The 20,930-nt window shown below is 45.7% G+C and overlaps 1 protein-coding gene across 8 annotated transcripts in view; it reads right to left on the reverse strand.

Moving 5' to 3' along the window:
* KIAA1671 overlaps positions 1-20,930 on the reverse strand; it is a 125,690-nt gene that overhangs the window by 37,706 nt on the left and 67,054 nt on the right. For 7 of the 8 annotated variants that reach the window (XR_013832404.1, XR_013832405.1, XM_079949197.1 and 4 more), the window contains one exon: positions 1,760-1,878. Coding sequence is in view for 6 of the 8 variants with exons in the window: in XM_079949197.1 (XP_079805323.1) it covers positions 1,760-1,878 (119 nt within the window). In the remaining 2 variants the exon portion in view is untranslated. Of the gene's footprint in view, positions 1-1,759; positions 1,879-15,802; positions 16,236-20,930 lie in introns of those variants that run through there. The other variant, XM_079949198.1, reaches the window with a different exon arrangement.

A 20,930-nucleotide genomic window follows, 5' to 3' on the forward strand; every position in this document is an offset into this window, starting at 1 on the left:
TGTATTGTTAAAAGAGAATTATATGAAAATGATGTACTGATGGTTTATTACACCAGCGAAAATGGCCAAAATGTATAGAACAAGCTCCAATAAGTGTTGGAAATGTAAAGAAAAAGAAGGAACATTTTATCACATGTGGTGGAATTGTAAAATAATTAAAAAGTATTGGTACATGATTTATAATGAAATGAAAAGAATGTTTAAGATAACCTTTGTTAAAAGACCAGAAGCTTTCTTATTAGGCATTTTAGGTCAAGATTTGCCAAAAGACAAGAAAAAATTATTTATGTATACTACAACAGTGGCTTAAATTTTACTAGCTCAAAAGTGGAAAGGAGATGAAATGCCAACGAAATAACAATGGAAAGAAAAACTGATGGAATATGCTGAAATGGTGAAGTTGACTGAAAGACCTAAAGATAAGTACAATATTGACTTTTAAAAAGACTGAGAACCTTTTATGATGTACATACAGAAGCAACATAAGTAAATGGACTCACTTGCAGGGTTTGAGTAAACACAATCAACAAATAGAACATAATAATTAAGTATAATCTTAACTTTACTATATTAGGGAATACGATAACATGCAGGAGAAGTGAATACGTTATAAACCAGAAAGGGAAGTTGGGGAAAATCGTGGGATGGGGGTGTAATTGGAAATCTATTTTGTGACCATCTTACCAGTAGGGATTATGTTAAAATTTGTTCATATATATATATATAGTCCCTATTAAAATTCATTTATATATTTAATAGGGACTATATATATTTAATAGGGACTATATACAGATAGGTAGTCGTGTTGGTCTGCCATAATCAAAACAAAATAAAAAAATTCCTTCCAGTAGCACCTTAAAGACCAACTAAGTTAGTTCTTGGTATGAGCTTTCGTGTGCATGCACACGAAGAAGTGTGCATGCACACGAAAGCTCATACCAAGAACTAACTTAGTTGGTCTTTAAGGTGCTACTGGAAGGAATTTTTTTATTTTGTTTTTAATAGGGACTATAGATATAGATATAGATATTAGTCCCTATTAAAATTCATTTTGTTAGCTTGTGCCCAGTTCTCCAATCTGTTGAGGTAATTTTGAATTTTGAATCTGTCTTCTGTGGCATTAGCTCCCCCTCCCAGTTTGGTGCCATCTGCAAATTTGATGAGGATCCCCTCAATTCTTTCATCCAAGTCGTTTATAAAGACACTGAACAACAATGGGCCCAAGATAGAACCCAGTGGTACCCCACTTGTCACTTTTTTCCAGGATGACAAGGAACCATTAACCAATACTGCTTGGGTTTGGTCAGTCAACGAGCTACAAATCCACCTAACAGTTACATTTTACCAGCATTTTCACAAGAATATCATTGGGGACTTTGTCAAAAGCCTTACTGAAATCAAGTCCAGAAGCTCAAAAGCCTCTCAGTTCTGCAATTCTGTATAGCTCTAACTTACCAAGCCCCCTGTGATATACAGCCTTCGCTCTGCCCCTTTTGCAAAAGGGGAACTGAAGCTTAGAGGCAGCACCTCTGCCCAGGACACAAAACAGATCAAGGGCTCAGTTTCCAAGGTTCAAGCCTATTTCAAAAGTGCAAGGATCAGAAGGAGCCAATGCCCAGCTCCCATCCATTGTAAGAGACTGGGAATGAGAAAGGTAGATCCCAAGTGGATCCTGACTCCAGGTGGAAGCAGGCCCTTCTCCCTTACAAAGGGATCCGTGGACCTTGGCTGCTCAGGGTTGCCACCCCAGGAGCCTCACCTGTCCACACTGTGCCGCTGGTCGCTCCAGGTGCCATACTGACTGTCCGTCTCTTGCACAAGCGTGTCGGTGTCCTTGGCTTCTGCAGCTGGCCTGCCAAAGCACTGCTTCAGCTGATCCTGCAACACACAAGGGGGGGGGAGAGCATGCATTAGCCCCTTCTAGGGCAAGGAACAGCTAGCAGGTCTAGGGAGTGATGGCGAATAAAGGGTCATGATGTCTGTTTCCTCCTGGCACTTAGCAGGGTGTGGCCTCCCCAAGGGGCTTTCCAAGCATCCCACCCCCACCTTCTATAGGGAATCATCTGTAGAAACTGAGAGGTGTACCCTTGTTCCATGGCTGCTTGCTTGTTCTTATAAACAGCCCCACCCCAATACAGCAAAGGGCCAAAAATATGGGGAAATCACCTTTAAAAGGACAACTTTCAAGGAGGCTGAAACCTGGTGTCACTTAAACTGCTCTAGGTATTGTTGCTGTGTGAGGGCTATGAGCATCCTTGACTAGAAAGCCGGCTGTGTGACAGAGGGGATTCCCAGGAAGAGTAATGGGGGTGGGGCTCCTGGGTCAGCCTTCTTGTACCATGCGGGAAAAGAGTTAGAAGGACTCACAGAAAAATAGCAGGGTTCTCTCACAAAATGTGCCAAATTTTCCTCTTAGGAAACAGAGCATAGACTCATCTTGCCTAGACAAAGCTGGTTTTAGAAACCAGTGAACACCCCAAAATCTGGTACTGAGTGTTCCTTTCTCTCACTTTATACATTTTTCTTTTCTGTTTGGCTAACCCATGGGTAGGCAAACTAAGGCCCAGGGGCCAGATCCGACCTAATCTCCTTCTCAATCCGGCCCGCAGGTGGTCCGGCAATCTGCGTGTTTCTACATGAGTAGAATGTGTGCTTTTATTTAAAATGCATCTCTGTGTTATTTGTGGGGCATAGGAATTTGTTCATTCCCCCCCCAAAAAAAATATAGTCTGGCCCTCCAAAGGTCTGAGGGACAGTGGACCGGCCCATGGCTGAAAGAGTTTGCTGACCCCTGGGCTAACCTGTTCAAGGTCCTTCTTATCTTGCCCAACCCCTTTTGTTTACGGAATGCCCATCACAGGCCTGCTCTCTCTCTCTCTCTCTCTCTCTCTCTCTCTCTCTCTCTCGCTTGGCAACTGTGCCACGATTAGGTCACTACCAACGGGCAAAGCTATTGAAAAATAATATGGTACATGTTAATTAATGGAGACAGCAAAGCGAAAGAGCAGAATAAAGCTAGGTCAGCCCAATAAAAGCCCTTTGTTTTATGCAGTTCCATTCCAGCCACCAAATGATTCCGGTCCCTTCTACCCAGCCTATCATGACAATCGCTTTTCATTAAAAAAGAACTATGTGCTTCCTTTGCCAAGGCCCTCTGAAACCCAAAAAAGTTATTTGATTTTCTCTCAGTCCTGCCATCAGCATCCCTCTAGAAGGGAAGTAAACACAGGAGGAGGTTCTTCAAGCACTGCCAGGGTCCTCAAGCTCAGCTGCTGGCTGGCCACACACGGAAGTCCTCAGACCTTCCCAGCTCAGGGAAGTAAACACAGACATGTGACACACCAGCCACAATGTTAGCAACAAAGGAGTGATTTGCTAACAACACACACCAAGAGTGGCCATTCCAAAGGATTCCAACTTGTGCACTGCTAATGGCAGGGACCTTTACAACATAGACACACACTCCTTTCTGTGCCTGAGGAAACTGAGAGAAAGTACAGCCAGGGGTAGCTCAGGAGGGCAAGTCCCAGCCACAAACAAGGAGGCTCTCTGTTTAAGCCCTGGGGATCTACTCAGATCTCAGAACCCAGGTTATAGTCTTAGTTGCGACCAGACCAAGTGGCTACTGGTGAGACAAGGCAGAACTCGAGTAAGAACTTGTCCAGTGGACAACTTTGCCATGGTGTCCTCTGGGCTGTTGTCCAACAGAAGCCACAGAAGACCTTTAAATATTTGCTTTAAAAATTATTGTGCTCACTGGAAAGGGACCTTCCACTCAGAAGCACAATCAAACCCCTTGTTTGAGTCACAGCAAGCTTCACCAGACCATAATCTATGGGTTCTTGTGCCAGAGAACATCCTCATGGATTGGGGCTCTCCTCTCTCCAAAGCGGGGTGACTTTGCATTGACCCACAGGGAAAATTCAGAAGAGCTTCTGGCTAGACAACACAGGCAGGGAGAAAAGGCTTATTGTGAGAAAAGCCCTGGATTTAGGGAGGGGGAGAAATTCTATTTAGTCTGCATTTGAAGACAAACTGGCCAAACTCCCATATTCCAAATCAAATGTGACTCAAATCACAACCATCCCTTGAAATGTGCATTTCTTAAAAAAAAAAATCCAGTATAGTTCCCTAGTCAAGTAATGTGTCCAAAAGTGCAGATAAAAGCTGCACAGATTAGTGAAATGCATTGTGTTAGGCCGGGGAAACTTGTATGCATGAATGTGTGTATTGGGCACAATTGCATACAGAATGTATTCAGATAAATTCACACCGAAATGCTGATGAACTGTCATGAGCTTTTTCTAAAAGAAAATTTCAAATTGTTGCAAGAATGTGGAGAACTAAATTTAAGGTTGGAAAAATAAGAAATAGAGAGAACTGATTTGGATTGTGAGAGACTGTGGAATAATTACATGTTGCTCTAAACTACTTGACCCAAACCATATGAAAATTTCCAGTTTGTTAGTACAGCTGCTCTACTAAGGTAATGGAGACTCCGTGGTACATTTTTGTTTCTAGACTCAGTCTTGGGGAAAGAGTTTAGAACCTCCAGCTCAATGAATATCTTGAGGCAAACAGCCACCACATGTTATTTATGCGACACATTAAATACCTGCTGGAACATGCAGGGTGTGAGGTTGGGAGCCACACCACCAAAAGAAGGCCCTGCAGTCAGGTGGCCAGAGCAGGCCATGTGAACCTACAGGAGCTTCTGGGTGAAACTCGCTAACTAGTCCGCTGGACAGGAGCCTGGTTACTTACCACACTCACCATCAGCAATGGGAATTAAAAAAACCCAGTAAATGTGTACATGGAGAACAATGAAAAATCTACATTTTTAACACTCCTCCTGTGAGTAAAAAGGCTGCTAAAGGGACAGCTTGAATGTGTAAGCCATGACTGTGTCATGAAAGATTATCTTTAGACATCAAAATGTGCTATGGAAATATTCTACCAATGATGGGAAGTGTCAAGAGACACCCAAAAAAATCCTCCAGGCAAAACATTTGAAAGAGTTGCACCCCAGTTTGTGGTTGGGGGGCACATAGATGCAAGGCTGAGTTGCACACTTCTGCTACAGGCTGTTTCTTGGTGGGTCCATGTTGTCCACATAAAGTGAGAGGACTGGTACAGACACAGGCTGGCACCTTCTGGTAGCAAAATGGCGCGCTCTCTCTTGCTCTCTCTGTCTCTTATCCTTTGCATTTCAGCTGGTAGCATTTGATTGCAAATTCCTTCCACAGGTTGATCACAAACTTTGTAAAATAAAATAAAAAATAAAATAAAAAGCCCAAGTCTGTGGCGTATGTGAGAAACAAACACCCCCCACCCACCCATACACCTTTTTCAGAATATCTATGCTGCAGTTGGGACTGTGGCTGGTGAAAAGGTTTATATAACAATAACAATTTATTATTTATATGTCACCCATCTGACTGGGTTGCCACAGCCACTCTGCCCCCCCCCCCCAGTAGTAAAAACACAATTTGCCCTTATCTGAAAGAGTCTGATGTTCAGGCTGCTCTTTAAACCAGCAGTTCTTAACCACTGCAAGCAAAAGTCATCACAAAGGCAACCTAAGAACACGGAAATTTCCTCACCATACAGAAGCATTCATATGAAGAGTTCAAGGTGCCCCACCCATAGCCAAGTTGCTGAGCAATAGCTCCCCTAGACCTTTAGCAGTCTTCTATGTCATTGCTTTGCAATGTAACTACTCACCAGAATCCACGTGATGCATTCAAGGTGCAGCAAGCAATCCTTGGTGCCTGCTTAGTTAAATACAGTTCTGTTCTCCACACTATCCCACTGAAAACATGACACACAACCAAACAATCAGCTAAAATACACCAACCCTCATGCACCTCTTAGCTAGGCTCAGGTTGGGGTGAATTTTCAGAAAAAGGAAGTCCAGCCACTCTCACAAATGTTTGTCCACACACGTCCTAGTTTCTAAGTCAGTGGATGGATTGGAATTTCTCTCAGAGGGAGATCAGATATACCAAGATGGGGCATAGAGAGGCAGTCTCTGGGATACGTTTTTTGCTTCAGGGCAACTACAAAAGTATGCCCCTGCCCTGATAACTTTCTCCAGCCTTCCTAAAAAGCTATGGGCCACCTGCAACCCTAAAGTAAGACAACCACCAACTTTTGCAAAGTGCTTGAACTGCCAGAGGCAACCCTGGTAACCTGGTGACTAGCTACTTGCAAGCCTCCTTTCACAGTCAACCCGTGCAGCTTGTGCCTGGAAAACAGCACAGCTTTAGGAGTGCCTGCAGTTCCATGGCTGCAATGTTTAGCTAGATGGATTAAAAACCCTTTCATTGACTAAAAATGTGCCCTCAATTACTCAATGTGTTCTTTAAATCTATTTTTAATGCAATGAATTTTTAAAAAGAGAGGATGGCACAGCAGGCAGACGTGGCCCGTTTCCTTTTGCATTGTAAAAAATGCCTCCAAGTTGTCAGCCTACTCCATCTTGGTTCCTGCCCTCCAAATGTTTTGGACTACAACTCCCAGACAACCATGCTGGCTGGTGCTAATGCAGGTTGCAGGCCAGAACATCTGAAGGGCATTAGGTGGGGGAAGGCTGCTCCAAGGGCATTCTATAAAACAGAACTATTGCTTTTACACATGTACATATTTAAGTGATTAAACTGACCACAACATTTTAATCAGGTGACAATTTTAATGTCACTTTACTCAAGGTTTCCTGTCTCCACTCCAACTGAGCAGAGGGCTAACAGAGTACTCATGCCCCGCCTCCTGTTCTCACAGTGGCCAACCAGATGCCCGTGGGAAACTGAGTGATACAGAACAGGCACATATTTCTTTTAAAAAGTTTACTGACCACACAGAAATGTAAAGGCAAAATCCACATATTGCTCCCCAGAAAGCACACCAAGACACACACACACAAAATCCAAGCACCATTTCCAAATACTCACTACTGGATAGGTTAACTTTGCCCACAAGGATCTGAACATGGCCCAATGCCTTCTTCTAGACCCGGTGAAGAACCCCTGTCTAATGTGGAGATGGCGTTGGGCAGAGCAATTTCCTGAGTGAGAGAAACCTTCCTCTCCCCTAACGTTTGCTGCTGCAGCAACAGATAAACAGTTCCTAGAACTGAGCAGGATCCTATCCCAGCTGACCTCACCAGCCATGGCAGTTATCTGGAAGATTTCCCACAGCATGAAGACACAGCATTTTTCTGTAGCTGATGACTCCTCTGTAGATGCAGAGAGGAGAAAGAGCCAGTGCAGCCACCAGCCCAACCCTCTGAACCCCAGCACATGAGTGGCTTGGGGTAGCCAACATTTCAAGGGCAGGGTGGGGGGGAAGGGCCAAGAAGGAAGCAGTCTAAAAGGTGTGCCTTGGAGCCCTGACAGGCTGCCTGAATGATCTAAGTTACATATTTCTCTCCCACAGCATCCTGCAAGTGACATCACTTTTGTGGAGCCATGAACATTTAGTATCAACAAACATTTTGCTTGTTGTATGCAGCAGTGGTGGTATTCCTTATGCTTTTGCAGGAAACCACAGGAGGGAGAGAATGCTTGTGCTTATGCCCTGCTTATGGGGTTTCCACTGAGGCATCTAGTTGGCTACTGTCAAAGCGGCATGGTGGACTGGATGGGCTGCTGGCCAGATCCAGAGGGCTCCTTTTTTGTTCAAAATGCTGCTGGTGGGACACTCAAAGTGCAGTCCATCTGAGCAAGAAGGGGAAGGGCCAGGTGAAAAGGAAGGGTTAAAATTCATATGGTATGAAGTCAAGGAGGTGGAGTGGAGTGCACCTGATGGGACAGGCCTCATGGCAAATGGGGAAGGTTGACATTTCAAGGTATTCAGGAAGCCATCACCAGGTGGCTGGCAGAAGCAGAATGATGCAGAATCCTCATCTGCAATGAATACCAGGTTGGTGCACTCTTTTCACAGGTTCAGAGGCACCCGATGGCATCAAAGTGCTGCTCCAAAGGTTCACATGGAAACAAAGGTGTCTGCATAGCTGATTCTGCAGTACAAGACTGCCAACCTCAGGCTTGTAAAGGTCACCTCACCAAGCGGGTGGCAGGCCTGCAAAGAGATGGTGTTTGCTTTAAGATCAGAGGAAGCTTTATGAAATGATGAAGCAGGAACTGGGAGGACAGGGAAGTTCAATTTGGTAAAATTAAAAGCGAGTGTGCTCTCTGAATGCATGGAGAAGCTGGAATTAGAACTGGAAATTTTATTATCTAACCTGACACAAGCATTCCCTGGGCTGATGTTTAGAAGCAAGTAACCAGATGGCTTAACATATGGGTCTGAAAGCTTGCAGCTGGAGGAAGACCCAGATTATCCCTGACCACAGATGGCTTACTTGAATACCAAGATCTTGCACACTACTTCCTGGAGACGCTCAGGCCTTTTCAGACCTCTCTTGTCTAGCCTGCCCTGGCAAGAAACAGCTGGAATTTGAGATAAAGATGGCAGCAGCTGATTTGCAACCAGGCTGAACAGGCAGCAGGAAGATGACCTCTAGTCTAGGAGTGGTATTCAAGTAAGCTTCACTAACTGTAAAACTTAGTCTCATCCATTCATTTCAACGTTTCTACTCTGAGTAAAATTTACTTAAGTACCACACTAGGTTTCTTCCTGATATGCTGGTTTTCCCAAGAGAAAATCTCTTCCTGCAGTCTGATGCCGTATGGTCCGCAAGTCTTTACCAGCTCACCTGCTATGTGTGTGTCAGCTAGGCATGAGATCCAGTGGAATGGGGAAGTCTCCCACAAAGGGGTTCCAGCATAAGCACATATCAGCCAGTTGCTGCGCATACTCCCTCGGGCCAGCCCAAAGAGCAGCCCCTAAGGGCTTTCTGGAGAACACAAAAACAGTTCTCTCTTCCAAATTCCTTGGCAGTCAAACACTAGCCACTCATTGTTTGGCACAGACTGGGTTTACACTATGGCGTAAAACATTAGTTAACATCTCCAAGAATGTTCCTTAACCAAAAAGGGGGTGGGGATGATGTATTGTTATGAAGGCTGGTAATGTCGTTTAATAGGAGAATATAGGATAAAGCATGACTAAAACAAATTGCCCAAGGTCACCATGAATGGCAAATCCATTTTCCTGCCTGGCGCTAATTTCCCAGCTGTAAGCACAGCTTCACTGCACCTTTCCTACCAGCCCCTCAAAAAATCCGTGACACTCCCTCTGCATCCTTCCAAAGGCACAAGATGCTTCTTGGGGCAGGCAGGAGTCTCACATTCACACCTTACGTACTGATCAGCCCTCCACTTAACTGCTCTGAACCTCAGTTCTCCCATCTGAAAAGTGAGGATATACTAGCAAAATCACCAACCCATAAAAATGGCTCCACGTTGTGCAAGTTAGAAAGTGACATTGCCAACCCAGGATGCAGTCAAAGATGATTTGGAAATGGCTCTTGTGAGTGCTAACAAGGAGTTGGTTGCCAAATGTAGAGGCTCTCCCTTCCAAAGGGAGACTAGTTCCTGATGTAAAATCCAGCATTAGTCTTGGTTGCATTTAAAAGACTTATAGCAGGCTTCCTCAACCTCGGCCCTCCAGATGTTGCTGGCTTACAACTCCCATGATCCCTAGCTAGCAGGACCAGTGGTCAGGGATGATGGGAATTGTAGTCTCAAAACATCTGGAGGGCTGAGGTTGAGGAAGCCTAACATAGAGGCTCATGGAAAGCTCCTTTAACGCTGTAGTGGTTCATGTTAAATTTTTTTCTACAAAGCTAACTTTTCTCCAATGAGAGAAAATATTTGATTTTTACATTTCCTGCAAGAATATTGTAGCACATACTTTAGAAAGAATCTGAGCAGCTCTCAAGAGATCAGCAGAAAATCTGACAATGATGAAAACAAAACTCTTATCTGCTTTTAAATTTTGTCAACTTATAAACAAAAAACCCAGAAATTGTTCTAGTGAGGAATGCTGAGCTGAGAAGGGTAAAACTAGCATTCATGTGGCAGGCAACCAGCAAATTGCTATTATTTGACGTACAGAGCACCTTAACTGGTAAACATTTTCCACCCCTTCCTTTGGTTTATCCTTGAAATCAATTGGGCAATAGGGAACTACATCCCTGCCTTTCATTATCATTAGGTACTCAAGAATGCTTATGGAGCTGAAATATAGACAATATCAACCAAACCAGCACCACATATCAAGAAAACAGCAGCTGGAGAACAATAACAAAACATTACAACCAGGACAGAGAACATAAGAAGGATGTCCACCAGCTTCCTAACCCTTGTGAGGGAGTGGGGACCAGGTGGGCTTCTCTAGGAGGTGAGTTTCCAAAGGAGTGGCACCATCAGCAAGGAAACTTGGCTGCCTCCTCACCTCTTTGGTAAAGAGAGCAAAGAGGGGAAACCTACTCGCATACCAGCTGCAAGTGCCATAGCATCTGGAAGAGAGAGGGTGCTTGAAACAGCAGCAGCTGTTTCATGAAAGCACAAAAGGTTAGGCATGTCTACCATTTCAGCTGACCTACTAACATTTACCATCACTTCTGATAAAGTGCCCAAATGATCCCCAATCCTCCCTGCCTGGTAGCTGAGATGTGACCTGCCAAGTGCCACAGACCTGGCTGGCATCTGAAAGATTTGTTGATTCTGCTTAGCTGAATAAAGCACTGCTGGGTCACTGCCACCAGAGCTATACGTGGAACACCTGAAAGATTTCATAGAAACAGCAGCAGCTGCCTTATATGGACTCGGACCCTTGTGTGCATCTAGCTCAGTGCTATCTACATAGACTGGCAGCAGCTGTCCTGGGTTGCAGGCTGGGATTTTTCCCAGTCCTACCTGGAGATGTCTGGGATTGAACTGGGGATCTGCAGGCAAAACAGGTTTCTGCCAATGAGCTACAGCCCTTGCCCCAAAGGGAAGCTCTTCAAACTTGTTACCCTTAATCCACAGCACCACACTGCCTCTCAAAATGTTGCTCTGAGTTACCCACAATGTGCAAAGGCAACAATTATTATTCTATTCAGAATTTTGGGTTAAAAAAAAAAAGATGTATGGCCAGCATGTCTATGGAATCTTACAGCCGTCTGATGTTTCCCTTTGCATGTAACCAAGGAGTAATTAGTTTTAAATACCATTTGCTTCTGGATGCATTCTCAGGAGGCTTCCTTCTTCTTTTAGAATAATTAGGACTACCTTTCAATAAAGTGACTTGCAACATATAAACATGCATCCCAAATGCAACAGAAGTGCAGTAAAAACATTCCAGAGGCTCCTCCTTCACGGGCTGATTCTTCTGCCCCCAAAGTGATGCCACCTGCACCAGCAGCCGAATGAGGGCGGAGCACGCTGAGGGGCCCCTGGTAGTGGGGGGAGCGGGAGAGGAGCACTGTATGTGGAATGGAGTATTTTGGGGAAAGACCTGGCTGGCTGGAACCTTGAGCAGCAGCACTCCACGCTGCAATCTTGTGCTACACTCAAGATTACTAAAGATAAAAGGGAACCCTGTGGTTTAACTCAAATCATTTTGGGTCCCATTTGTCAGGTTGGTTTAGCACAATTATTCCACTTAACTCTGATGTGTCAGATTGAAACTTGATACACACATTCAGAAACAATTCTACATTCTAAACACCAAGCCCCAGTTCAACTCCTGCAACCATTTTCAAGGGGAAGATAGAATCATAGAATTGTAGGGCTGGAAGGGACCCCAAGGGCTATCTAGTCCAACCCCCTGCACTGCAGAAATCAGTAACATGATGTGGACACAATGGGGTATGGAGATGTTGGCAGACAAGCAGGTGCACATGTACAGGGCACAAGGATAGATTTCCAGTTCAAGCCTGAGCACCACTCCACCCATTTTCAAGAGCAAACAAGGTCTCTGACTGCGCTATGTTAGGGTAAGTTATCTAGGAATATTGCCTATTAACACACCAACTTGGTTTTAACTTGGTGAGATGTGGTTTCAAGAAGGCACCATCTGAAAACTGGAGATGGGAAGAATACAGTAAACAGAAGAAGCCTTTTTCTTAGAGGCCAAGCCTCTTCTGCAAGCAAATTCCACAGCCTATTAAAGAGGTTATCAAGTGGAAAACTATGAACTGCTTGGGTGCCGGTTCTAGTCCCCTTGTTTATTAAATTCAGTTGATTTGTGTTGTCACTGTGTATGATAGGGTTGCCAAACATATGACAACCCATGTCAGCAGTGTCGTTTTTGGCAATTTCCCTTTAAAATAGCTCCAAAACTTCATTTACTTTTGGCGAATTTGCCAAAAAAGCAGAAGAGAAAAACCAGCCAGTGCTCTGCACCCTCCCACCAGCTTTATGGGCTTTCATTTTACATAATTGTAAAAAGAGCTCTGCACTAGCCTGGCCCACTAAGTGACCTAGCTGCCAATCAGGGACTCAAAAGAAAGACAAGCTGTATGCCATGGAATAATACACAGGAAGTGGAGTGCCTGGGCCTGACATTGACAGCCCTTCCCTGTACTCAAGTCTGCAAAATCATGGAAGTCCAGACCAAAAGTAATCCCCAAATGTAGGTCATTTATGTCTTTGGCCAGGAGTAAAGGGATAAAATGCCAACATCCATCTTGCCCCTTGATGAAGCTTAAAGCCAGATTCGGAGAACGCTGCTGGTGGTGGTGCCTTAAGTGAGGCTCCCATAGTTTGTTTACCCAATTAGACTCTCAACGTGAACTTCCTTCCGGAGGAGCCATCTGTAGGGGCTTGCCACAATGAGCACCAAGACAAAGTGAGGACCACGAGCCCTGCTTAAGGTCAGGAAGCTCCAGAGTCCAATTATGATCAGAGATCCAAGCTTGAAATATAGGCAGGATCATCTGAAGCAAAGAGACAGATTCTTGACTAAACAGACTGTTTCTTTAAAACCCTTCAGTGCAACCATGGGGGTGGGGGTTACAAAAGAAACTTTCTCCCCGTTTGTCAAAATGTGGCCTCTGGTCAGGTCCAAAACAAGTCAGGAAGTCACACCATGTCAGGAACCAGGAGTTCCTGGAGACAGGAGGAGAAAGGATCTGGGGGACAAAAAGAAAACAATGACATAAATCCAGCTGACAAGTGAAGCAGTCACTGCCCCAAAACTCTACTGCTACAGCCTCCGCTTTTCAGGGTTGAGAGTGGCCAACCAATATGACAGCCAGCCATCAGAAGCAGGAGTCTGTGCCCTAAAGCTACCAAGCGTCTGGTTTGTCCTTTTGGAATTCAATCTCCGACATCTTCCCAGGAGGGCTGAGAAAGACTTTGCCTGAAATTCTGGAGAGCCAACCCCAGTCAGTATAGACTAGTTCTGCCATGACTCTCCCACGTTGGCAGAAGCCATCATTTTTGTACACGTTCAAGGCTACATGGAGATCACAAACCAAGGCTGCTCCCCTTCATGGGAGCCCCAGTCTGAGGACAGATCCCCACCATGTATTTAAACCACACCCAACACACATTTTAAAGTACATGTCACCCACCAAAGAATTCTGGGAGCTGTAGTTTCCCTTTACAGAGCTGCAATGCCCAGTACTCACAACAAACTACAGCTCCCAGGATTCTTTGAGGTGTAGTCATGCACTTTAAATGTATGTTAGATGTGACTTGAAAGCATGGTGTGGATCTGCCTTGTGGTCTTGGCTAGCTGTGCCAAGAGTCTTGATTGGTATAGGGCAACTTCCTAAGTACCTTACCACATTCATTTCTGTACTACAAACTTCTAACAGCTGTGCACCAGTGCAATTTTTCACGACCCCCTCTAAAGAACCCTGGAACAATAACTAGTGCACTTGCAAAACTACACATGTTTAAGCAGTTCCTGTCCATTCTGAACAGGGCTGACACAGGACAGTATCCTTACAGAAAAGAGGCATAACCCTTGGGAACTTTAGGTTAAGAATTATATGGCACAGAGAAAATTAAAAGCCTCAACCATGGCAGGTTCAATGTGGAGACCATGTGCTTGACCTCACCTTCTGGACAAAGTTTTTCAGCATGACCAGATATTTGCTGAAATTAATCAAATTTACTTCTGATAACTGTTGGTGCCATGCCAACAACCGCCCAGATGGGAGTAGATTTCTGGCATCAAATTGCTCTGCAACCTGGATCAGCCATAAACAAGTCATTCAATCCAGGTGCCACTTTTAATCTCTACAATTCTGATCAACACCACTTAAGGTACATTCCCCTCCCGCAACCAGCTTTGTTATTCAAACAACCTGCCTTTGCCCACCTCTTACACAATAATGTCTTTTTAGTTTCTCTGGCAGGCCCAGCCAAAGAGTAAACAAAGAACAGCTCAGGCCATGGAGGAGGTTTAACTCTTTGCTCTCAAAACACTCTAGCATGAGGCTGCAGAAGCCACCCTTCTGCTGTGTTGTAGATACCAACATGGAAAATCTGAAGCAGTGTCATTAGAGATCACAAGTGTGGTAGCTGTGACCCTGGCACCTCACTTCTGGATGGAATAAACCTTCTGGACATCCCACAGGGCCTTCTAGAGAAGGTGGGTTCAAGGCAATGAAACATGAAGGGTGAAACTGCTGGGCCTGTCTAAGCCTGGCTGGAGCAGGGGGAAGTCAGCCAGCTGGAAGAATATTCCCCCTAGGAACCGGCCAGAGAGTTGAAAAGGCAAGAGCTATCCTGCCCAGTCTGAAATTTGGGAGCCTTTCTGAGAAGCCTTTCTGGGACACTGGAGAACCTGAAGATGCCAATGGGCAAGAGAGAGCTTGGCATTCCACACAAACCAAAGAACCCATTTTTAAAATTATACTCCCAGCCCACTCTTGCTTCAGCAAATTCAGAGCACTTGCAAACTTACACTTCCTCCTAGCTACACTTTCCTCAAAGTAATAAGAAATGTCCTTGCAGCATATTCTCAACGTTGGAGGTAAATTCCCTCTCAAGGCTGAATTGGCTAAGTTTAGAATCACAGCAGCCTTTCCTGGCATTATGCTGGAACTGAACAAGGCTGCAAACAATGATTTCTTCAGGAAGCCCTTGTGTGTGTGCACTATGCAACTGCAAGTCCACATGGTCCTGTTCACACTCACCCCCCCCCCATTGACCTGGTTAGACTTTTAAGGGAAGCTGAGCATGAGTGAACAAGAAACCTTTTACATGGCTCCCCAGCAGGGACCTAGCCCACGACCACAGACAGGTACCCAGGTGTTACGTTATCAACTGAGAGAACAAAAAGGCCAAACACAGCTCTTTTGTGTTTTGCCACAGGGCCCTCAGAAAGGGTGGCCGAGGGAGCATGTTGATCTTGGACCCAGGGTCAGTCAGGGACTTAATGGAAGGAAGGGTGAGTCAGGCTTCACCCCAAATACCATTTCCCAAGCTCCAGTTCAAAGTCCTCATAAGAGGAAGCACCCTTGAGCATTTGCAGTGTTTCCAGCTGTTCCTTCCTTGCCTCCCCTTCAAAGTTTAGAATTAGGGAAGCAACATTCCAGAACAGAGGAGAAGACATTTATTCAGGACCAAGCTCCAAGCAACTGTCCCTAGGAGTGCTTTCTTTTTTAGCCCCATGCCTGCATCCGAGGACTTTGAGTTATTTCAAGAAGAAATGAGCCACAGACCAATCGCCCTGTTGCCCAAGTACCTTTGGGACAATGAAGGCTAAAAGATCTGAAAGAAACACCCAACAATGCTAAAATGACCAACAGCAGGAGGCTTTTTTTCCTTCTTAAAACTAAACAGAAATACATTTGCAAGCACACAAACTGTAGCAGGGTTACCAGCCTAGAATGCAACAACAACCATCCTGGCTCAGTTCATATCATTCACCAGCAGCTTAAAAGGGTGCTTACAAGGTCAGGCTGCTCCGAGCTGGCTTGCCTCTTCCTCAGAGAGGAAAGCCTTTGCTGACTGCGCATGGAAAACCTGCGGAAGGACTCTCTGCTCCGGGATGCAAAGTGCCTGAAGGAGGAGGTGCGCTTGAAAGGGGCTCTGCTTGCCCCCACCCCACTTGTTCGTTCATGGGCAACTGCAGTTGTGACTAAATTCAGCGCCTCTTGCAAGGACCTTCGCACGGAGCCCACCCAGTGGGTCATGTGGTTCTGCGCCACCGTCAGCTTGTCTCCAAGGTAATCCATCGCTCCAAGGCACCCAAAAAGGCGGGTGGGCTTGCGGGGGGTGGGGGGGAGAGAGACCGAGAAATTTACTTCCCCCTAAAATGAAACCAGAGCTGCCCGGGAGCCAGAAACTACTAAGCACTCTTGAAAATCTAGTTACAAAAAGAAAAATGGGGAAAAGGAGCATGGGGGATTGGGGGGGGGGAGGATGGAATAAGGCTGGTAAATTTCTAAGTTTTTTAAAAATCAAGTATTTTTCTTCCTCAGTAGTGGATGCCTCTTTGAACCAAATTCACCCAGTAAAAATGCATCTGATATATCAAGCACATGAAGAACAGAAATCTAGAGCTTGCTTTGGCAGCAGAATGGCATTTGGTCTTCTTTCTCATTCCCACACAGTCTCAGGGAACTCCTTTCCACAGGCCAGTTTGGCAGTTTTCAAGTTGAGAATCCTAGAAAAGCAGCTCCTCTTCTCTTTCTTCCCCCTCTGGCCTGGTGAGCTTCTGAGGCAGCAGCACAGAGAACGAAGTTCCGAAGGTGGCCTTTGACCCATTCATGAGATGGGCTCTTCCCATCTCCCTAGAAAGCCAGTTCTTCAAAGGTAGGTCCCAGTGATGGCCACAGAAGCCCCCACCCTGTCAGAGGTCTGTTTTAATCTCTGGCATCACCACGACCAGCACTTGCCTTAATTTCTAGAGCCCCGTCAGTTCCAAGATGGGGAGAACGATGTGAAGCAGGCTGCCTTTGAGACGCTGCTTGCCTGACTCACAGCCTCCGGAAAGTCTTTTGCATGGCTCTCTGGCTCAGGAAGGGGCTTCCGTGGGGCGGGATGTTCTAGAGACTGAGAGCTTGAGACTGAGCGATTGCTGGCTGTTCCAGGAGAGGCAGGAGAAAGGCAGGCTTCCTCAAAGCACTCCTTTCCACCTTTGTGCCACTAGAAGGAACCCTCCAGAAATGCTGCTGGCTGCCGCAGCACTGGACAAGCCCACCTTGGTGTCTGCAAGTGGCGGGGTAGCTCGCTCAGGGAGACTCTGAGAGCAGCTTGAGGCAGAAGGGGCTCCAGGCAGTGGCCTCCTCCCCACTTAGAGGCACCCGGTTCCTCCTCTCCCCTCCTCTGCAACAGGAAGGAAAACAATGAATGAGATATAACCGCTGCAGGGGCTGGGCTTGATTAGAGTACAGCCCGGGCTGCCATGGCAACCAAGGGGAACAGCATCTGCCTGGCGACTGGGCAGGCGGAGATCCCTTGGAATGATTCAGTTTGCATCTCATCACGTGGAACCTGGGCAATTGTTAACCCTTGCCTGCACACCAGGCGAGAAGCCACCTGGGCTTCTTGGAAAGCCTCCCTTTAGCAGCAACAGCCAGCGGAGGACTAAAACTGGTCACCCAGAGTGCTCCACAAAGCAACCCCTCCCTTCTGTTGACTGGGAGCAATTGTTTGTTTGTTTGGTCATCTGATGTTCTCCCCTAGTTTCATCTGGAGCTTGTAAGCTACTACAAACTTAGTATGGAAAAGAGCAAAGCAAAAAACGTATCCCCATTAAAAAATAGCTGTGAAGACAAAATGCTAGTCAATCAAGGTTAGCCGAACATAAATTATATGAAAAGATTCCAGAAATAAAGTTATTCAGTGTCTGCACTGTCAGTTGAAGTTTACTTAATATGTTAAGTCACAGTGGTTCCTTCAGGGAACATCGACTGGACACACCAAAAGGGCAGCAGCTCAAATCAGAAATTAATAGATGCTTCTAAGTCATAAAAACCCCAGATTGTTTCTTGAATAGAACCACCAGTTACTATTGTAGGAATCAGAAACTCCTTTTGGTTATATTAACCTAAGGAACTGCCTCCTGATGAATAGCCAACTCCTTGAAACACCTATTATTTGAATTTGAATATATACAATGAGCAGCATTCTGGCCAGATCTTCTGTTGTTGCAGATCTTCTGTTGTTGTTGTTGTTGTTGTTGTTGTTGTTGTTGTTGTTGTTAACACCACCACCTTTCACAAATATGTCTCAAGGTGTTGCACAAAACATAAGAAAACAGTTAAAAACAGCAAATTAATTTTAAAAACTATACAAAGAAAAAACCTATGGCCGAAATCAATTCATTCAGCTAGGAAAACTTGTCAGAACAAAAAGGCATTCAATTGTTTCGTGAAAGCAGCAGCCACAGGAGAAGCCTTCCTCTGAGCTCTTTGGAACTCTCCCGCAGACCACAGCGACCTAATGGTTATATGAAAGATATGATGCTCCTTTGAGAAACCTTCCCCTGAGCTGTATAGGGCCAAAATCTTGAACTTCGCCAAATAGCAGTCGGCAGCTAGAGCAAGTCCTACAAATAAGGTGCTTTGTTGAAGGTTGTGAGTCTCCACCAGCAACCAAGCCACTGCATTCTGCTGCATCTGCAGTCTCTGGACCAGCCTCAAGGGCAGCCCCACATAGAGGAGCACATTGCAGTAATCTGACCATAAGGTCTCCAGTCCATGAACAAGGGTAATTACACTATTTTGACCAAGGAATGGCAGTAGCTGAAGCTAGCAAATGGCACTCCTAGCCACCAAGGACACCTGCGCCTCTGTCAAGTGACAGAGCTGAATCCGGGAGCACCTCCAAACTGCGCAGCTGCTCCTCCAGGGAGAATGAGACTCCATCCATGACAGACCATGGGCCACGCTGGCTGGGGTGGATGAGAGCGGGGAGTCCAACAGCAACTGGAGGATCACAAATTCTTCATCCTGCACTAACAGGGTAAGAAGGCTTGTTCCAAGGGTCCTCTCATGTTCCAATGTTATCTTAGGTTATGTAGGCTCTTCTGGAAGCATAAAGGAGGGCAACATCACAAGAGGAGGATAGTTGGACTATGGAACTCCATCCCACAGGAGACAGTGATGGCTTTGAAAGAGGATCAGACAAGTTCGCAGAGGAGGGGGCTATCTTTGGTCACCAGCCTCCACAGTTGGAAGCAGAAATGCTTCTATGGGGAGAGGGCTGCTCTTGTATGTAGATCCTGCTAGTGGGTTTCCTGCAAGCATCTGGTTAGCACTGTGAGAACAGGATGCTGGACAAGATGGGCAGTTGATCTGATCCAGAAGGCTCTTCTTACCGTCTTAAATGAAATGTTTGAGGGGGAAGGCTTGGGGTACAAAAAAGCTTGGGGTGCAAAGCTTTAAATCAGCTTTGGAGAACCTTGTAGGTAGCAGAGTTTAGTTCTGCACCCTCAGTACAAAAAAATATCAAAATCAATCAAGATGGTCTCATTCTATACAAAACTAGGGTTGCCATGTGTCCTCTTTTTCCAGGACTCCATGGCCTCTTTTTCATGATGAGTCATCATAGAGATCCATAGTTAAAAGCAGAAGTCAGCAAGTGTTCTCTTTTTTGCTCTTCAAAAACTCCCACCAAAGGAGCAACCATGTCACTGAAGTTACAAACCTGCTTTGATCATTATCCATTTGCAACCTATTAGGCACCTCCATTCCTGCAGCATTCCCAAAAGGATATCTGGTCGTCCATCCCCCCCCCAAAGAGGAGGCGGCGGAGGCGGAAGAGGAGGAGGGGTGAAGCTTTCTGCCACTTGTTCAAAGCTGTAACTATCAGGAACTATCAGGCTGATGAACCTTTTCGTAGCAGTCATCATCATTCCATTATTTTCTTCATGAGAGCACCACACCCTGAGCTCTCTCATTTTAAACGCATTGAGCATTTCATACAATATATCCTTGTAAGCAATACATTCTAAGCAAAAATCTGAAAGTGTTTGTCAGATTGCGGGTGGGTGTCGACAGGAGGTTATTAGCCATAAAGAGAAGCAAGCAGCAGAAAATTCAGTTTTATTCTTAAGTGAAATATGCACAATAATGTAAGGGGAACATCTGCAAACAGTGGTGTTCCAGCAGCAGGAAATGGGAGCTTGTAGAAGGAAAACAGAAACAGCCACTGCCCCCTGCAAAGAACGAGATATTTGCAGCTCAATCCTAATTTAGAGGAGAAGCAGCAACCTCAGCAGGTGGGATGCTATAGCACTTGGGGCCGCCTTCTTGATGGGCCTTGAGGACAATGATCCTAAAATTATTTTAATTTGGCAACAAAGAGGATGCATGACCAAAATGTAAGAACATGATGTGTGGCACATAATGCACTCAGTTTATGGGCATTCGGTATACTAGGTCATGCAAATGTTTCATCCAGCGGTGCAAAGATTTTGTGTTGGCTTTATAGGCAGTCATTATTTGTCATCACCAACCAGCTCAGCAGAGTGGGCAACAAATTGCCTGGAGACCTGTCTCCAGAGGTCTCTGCAGTTAAGGAGAGGGAATGGGAGTTTTCAGTGCCGGGGGGGGGGGCAGATGTTATAGGTGAAGGGGATCGAGATATGGATATGCTCGTACCCTGTCCAATCTGCACCCCATCCCGAGATACGAGGATAGGGTGAGCAAGGATTACTCACCTCCGTCACTGGTGCTGTGCAATGCTGGGGCTATAGGCAACAAAACCACAACAAAACCTCGCAGGGGGTTGACCAGGCTTGTTTGACAGAGACCTGGGTATGCGAGGGGGAAACAGTTACCTTATGAGAGATGACGCCCCTGGGTTTCTCCGTCCTCCACCAGTCACTGACTGTGGGCCGGGGGGGAGGGGTGGCATTATTAATCTGGGAAGATTGTTCTTTCAGGGCTCTACCATCGCCATTGATGAATGTGTTGGCCTAGTGTGGGGCTCAGAGGTGAGCTTGGCTGTCTGGCTGGTGTACTGGCCACCTAGCGCACCAGCAGCCACCCTGTCAGGCCTGCTGGAGGTGGTGGCCGGCTGGGCCTTGGAGTTCCCTAAACTATTGGTATTGGGGGACTTCAACATCCA

This window comes from Podarcis cretensis (genome assembly GCF_951804945.1).
Source record: "Podarcis cretensis genome assembly, chromosome: 13".
NCBI lineage: Eukaryota > Metazoa > Chordata > Lepidosauria > Squamata > Lacertidae > Podarcis > Podarcis cretensis.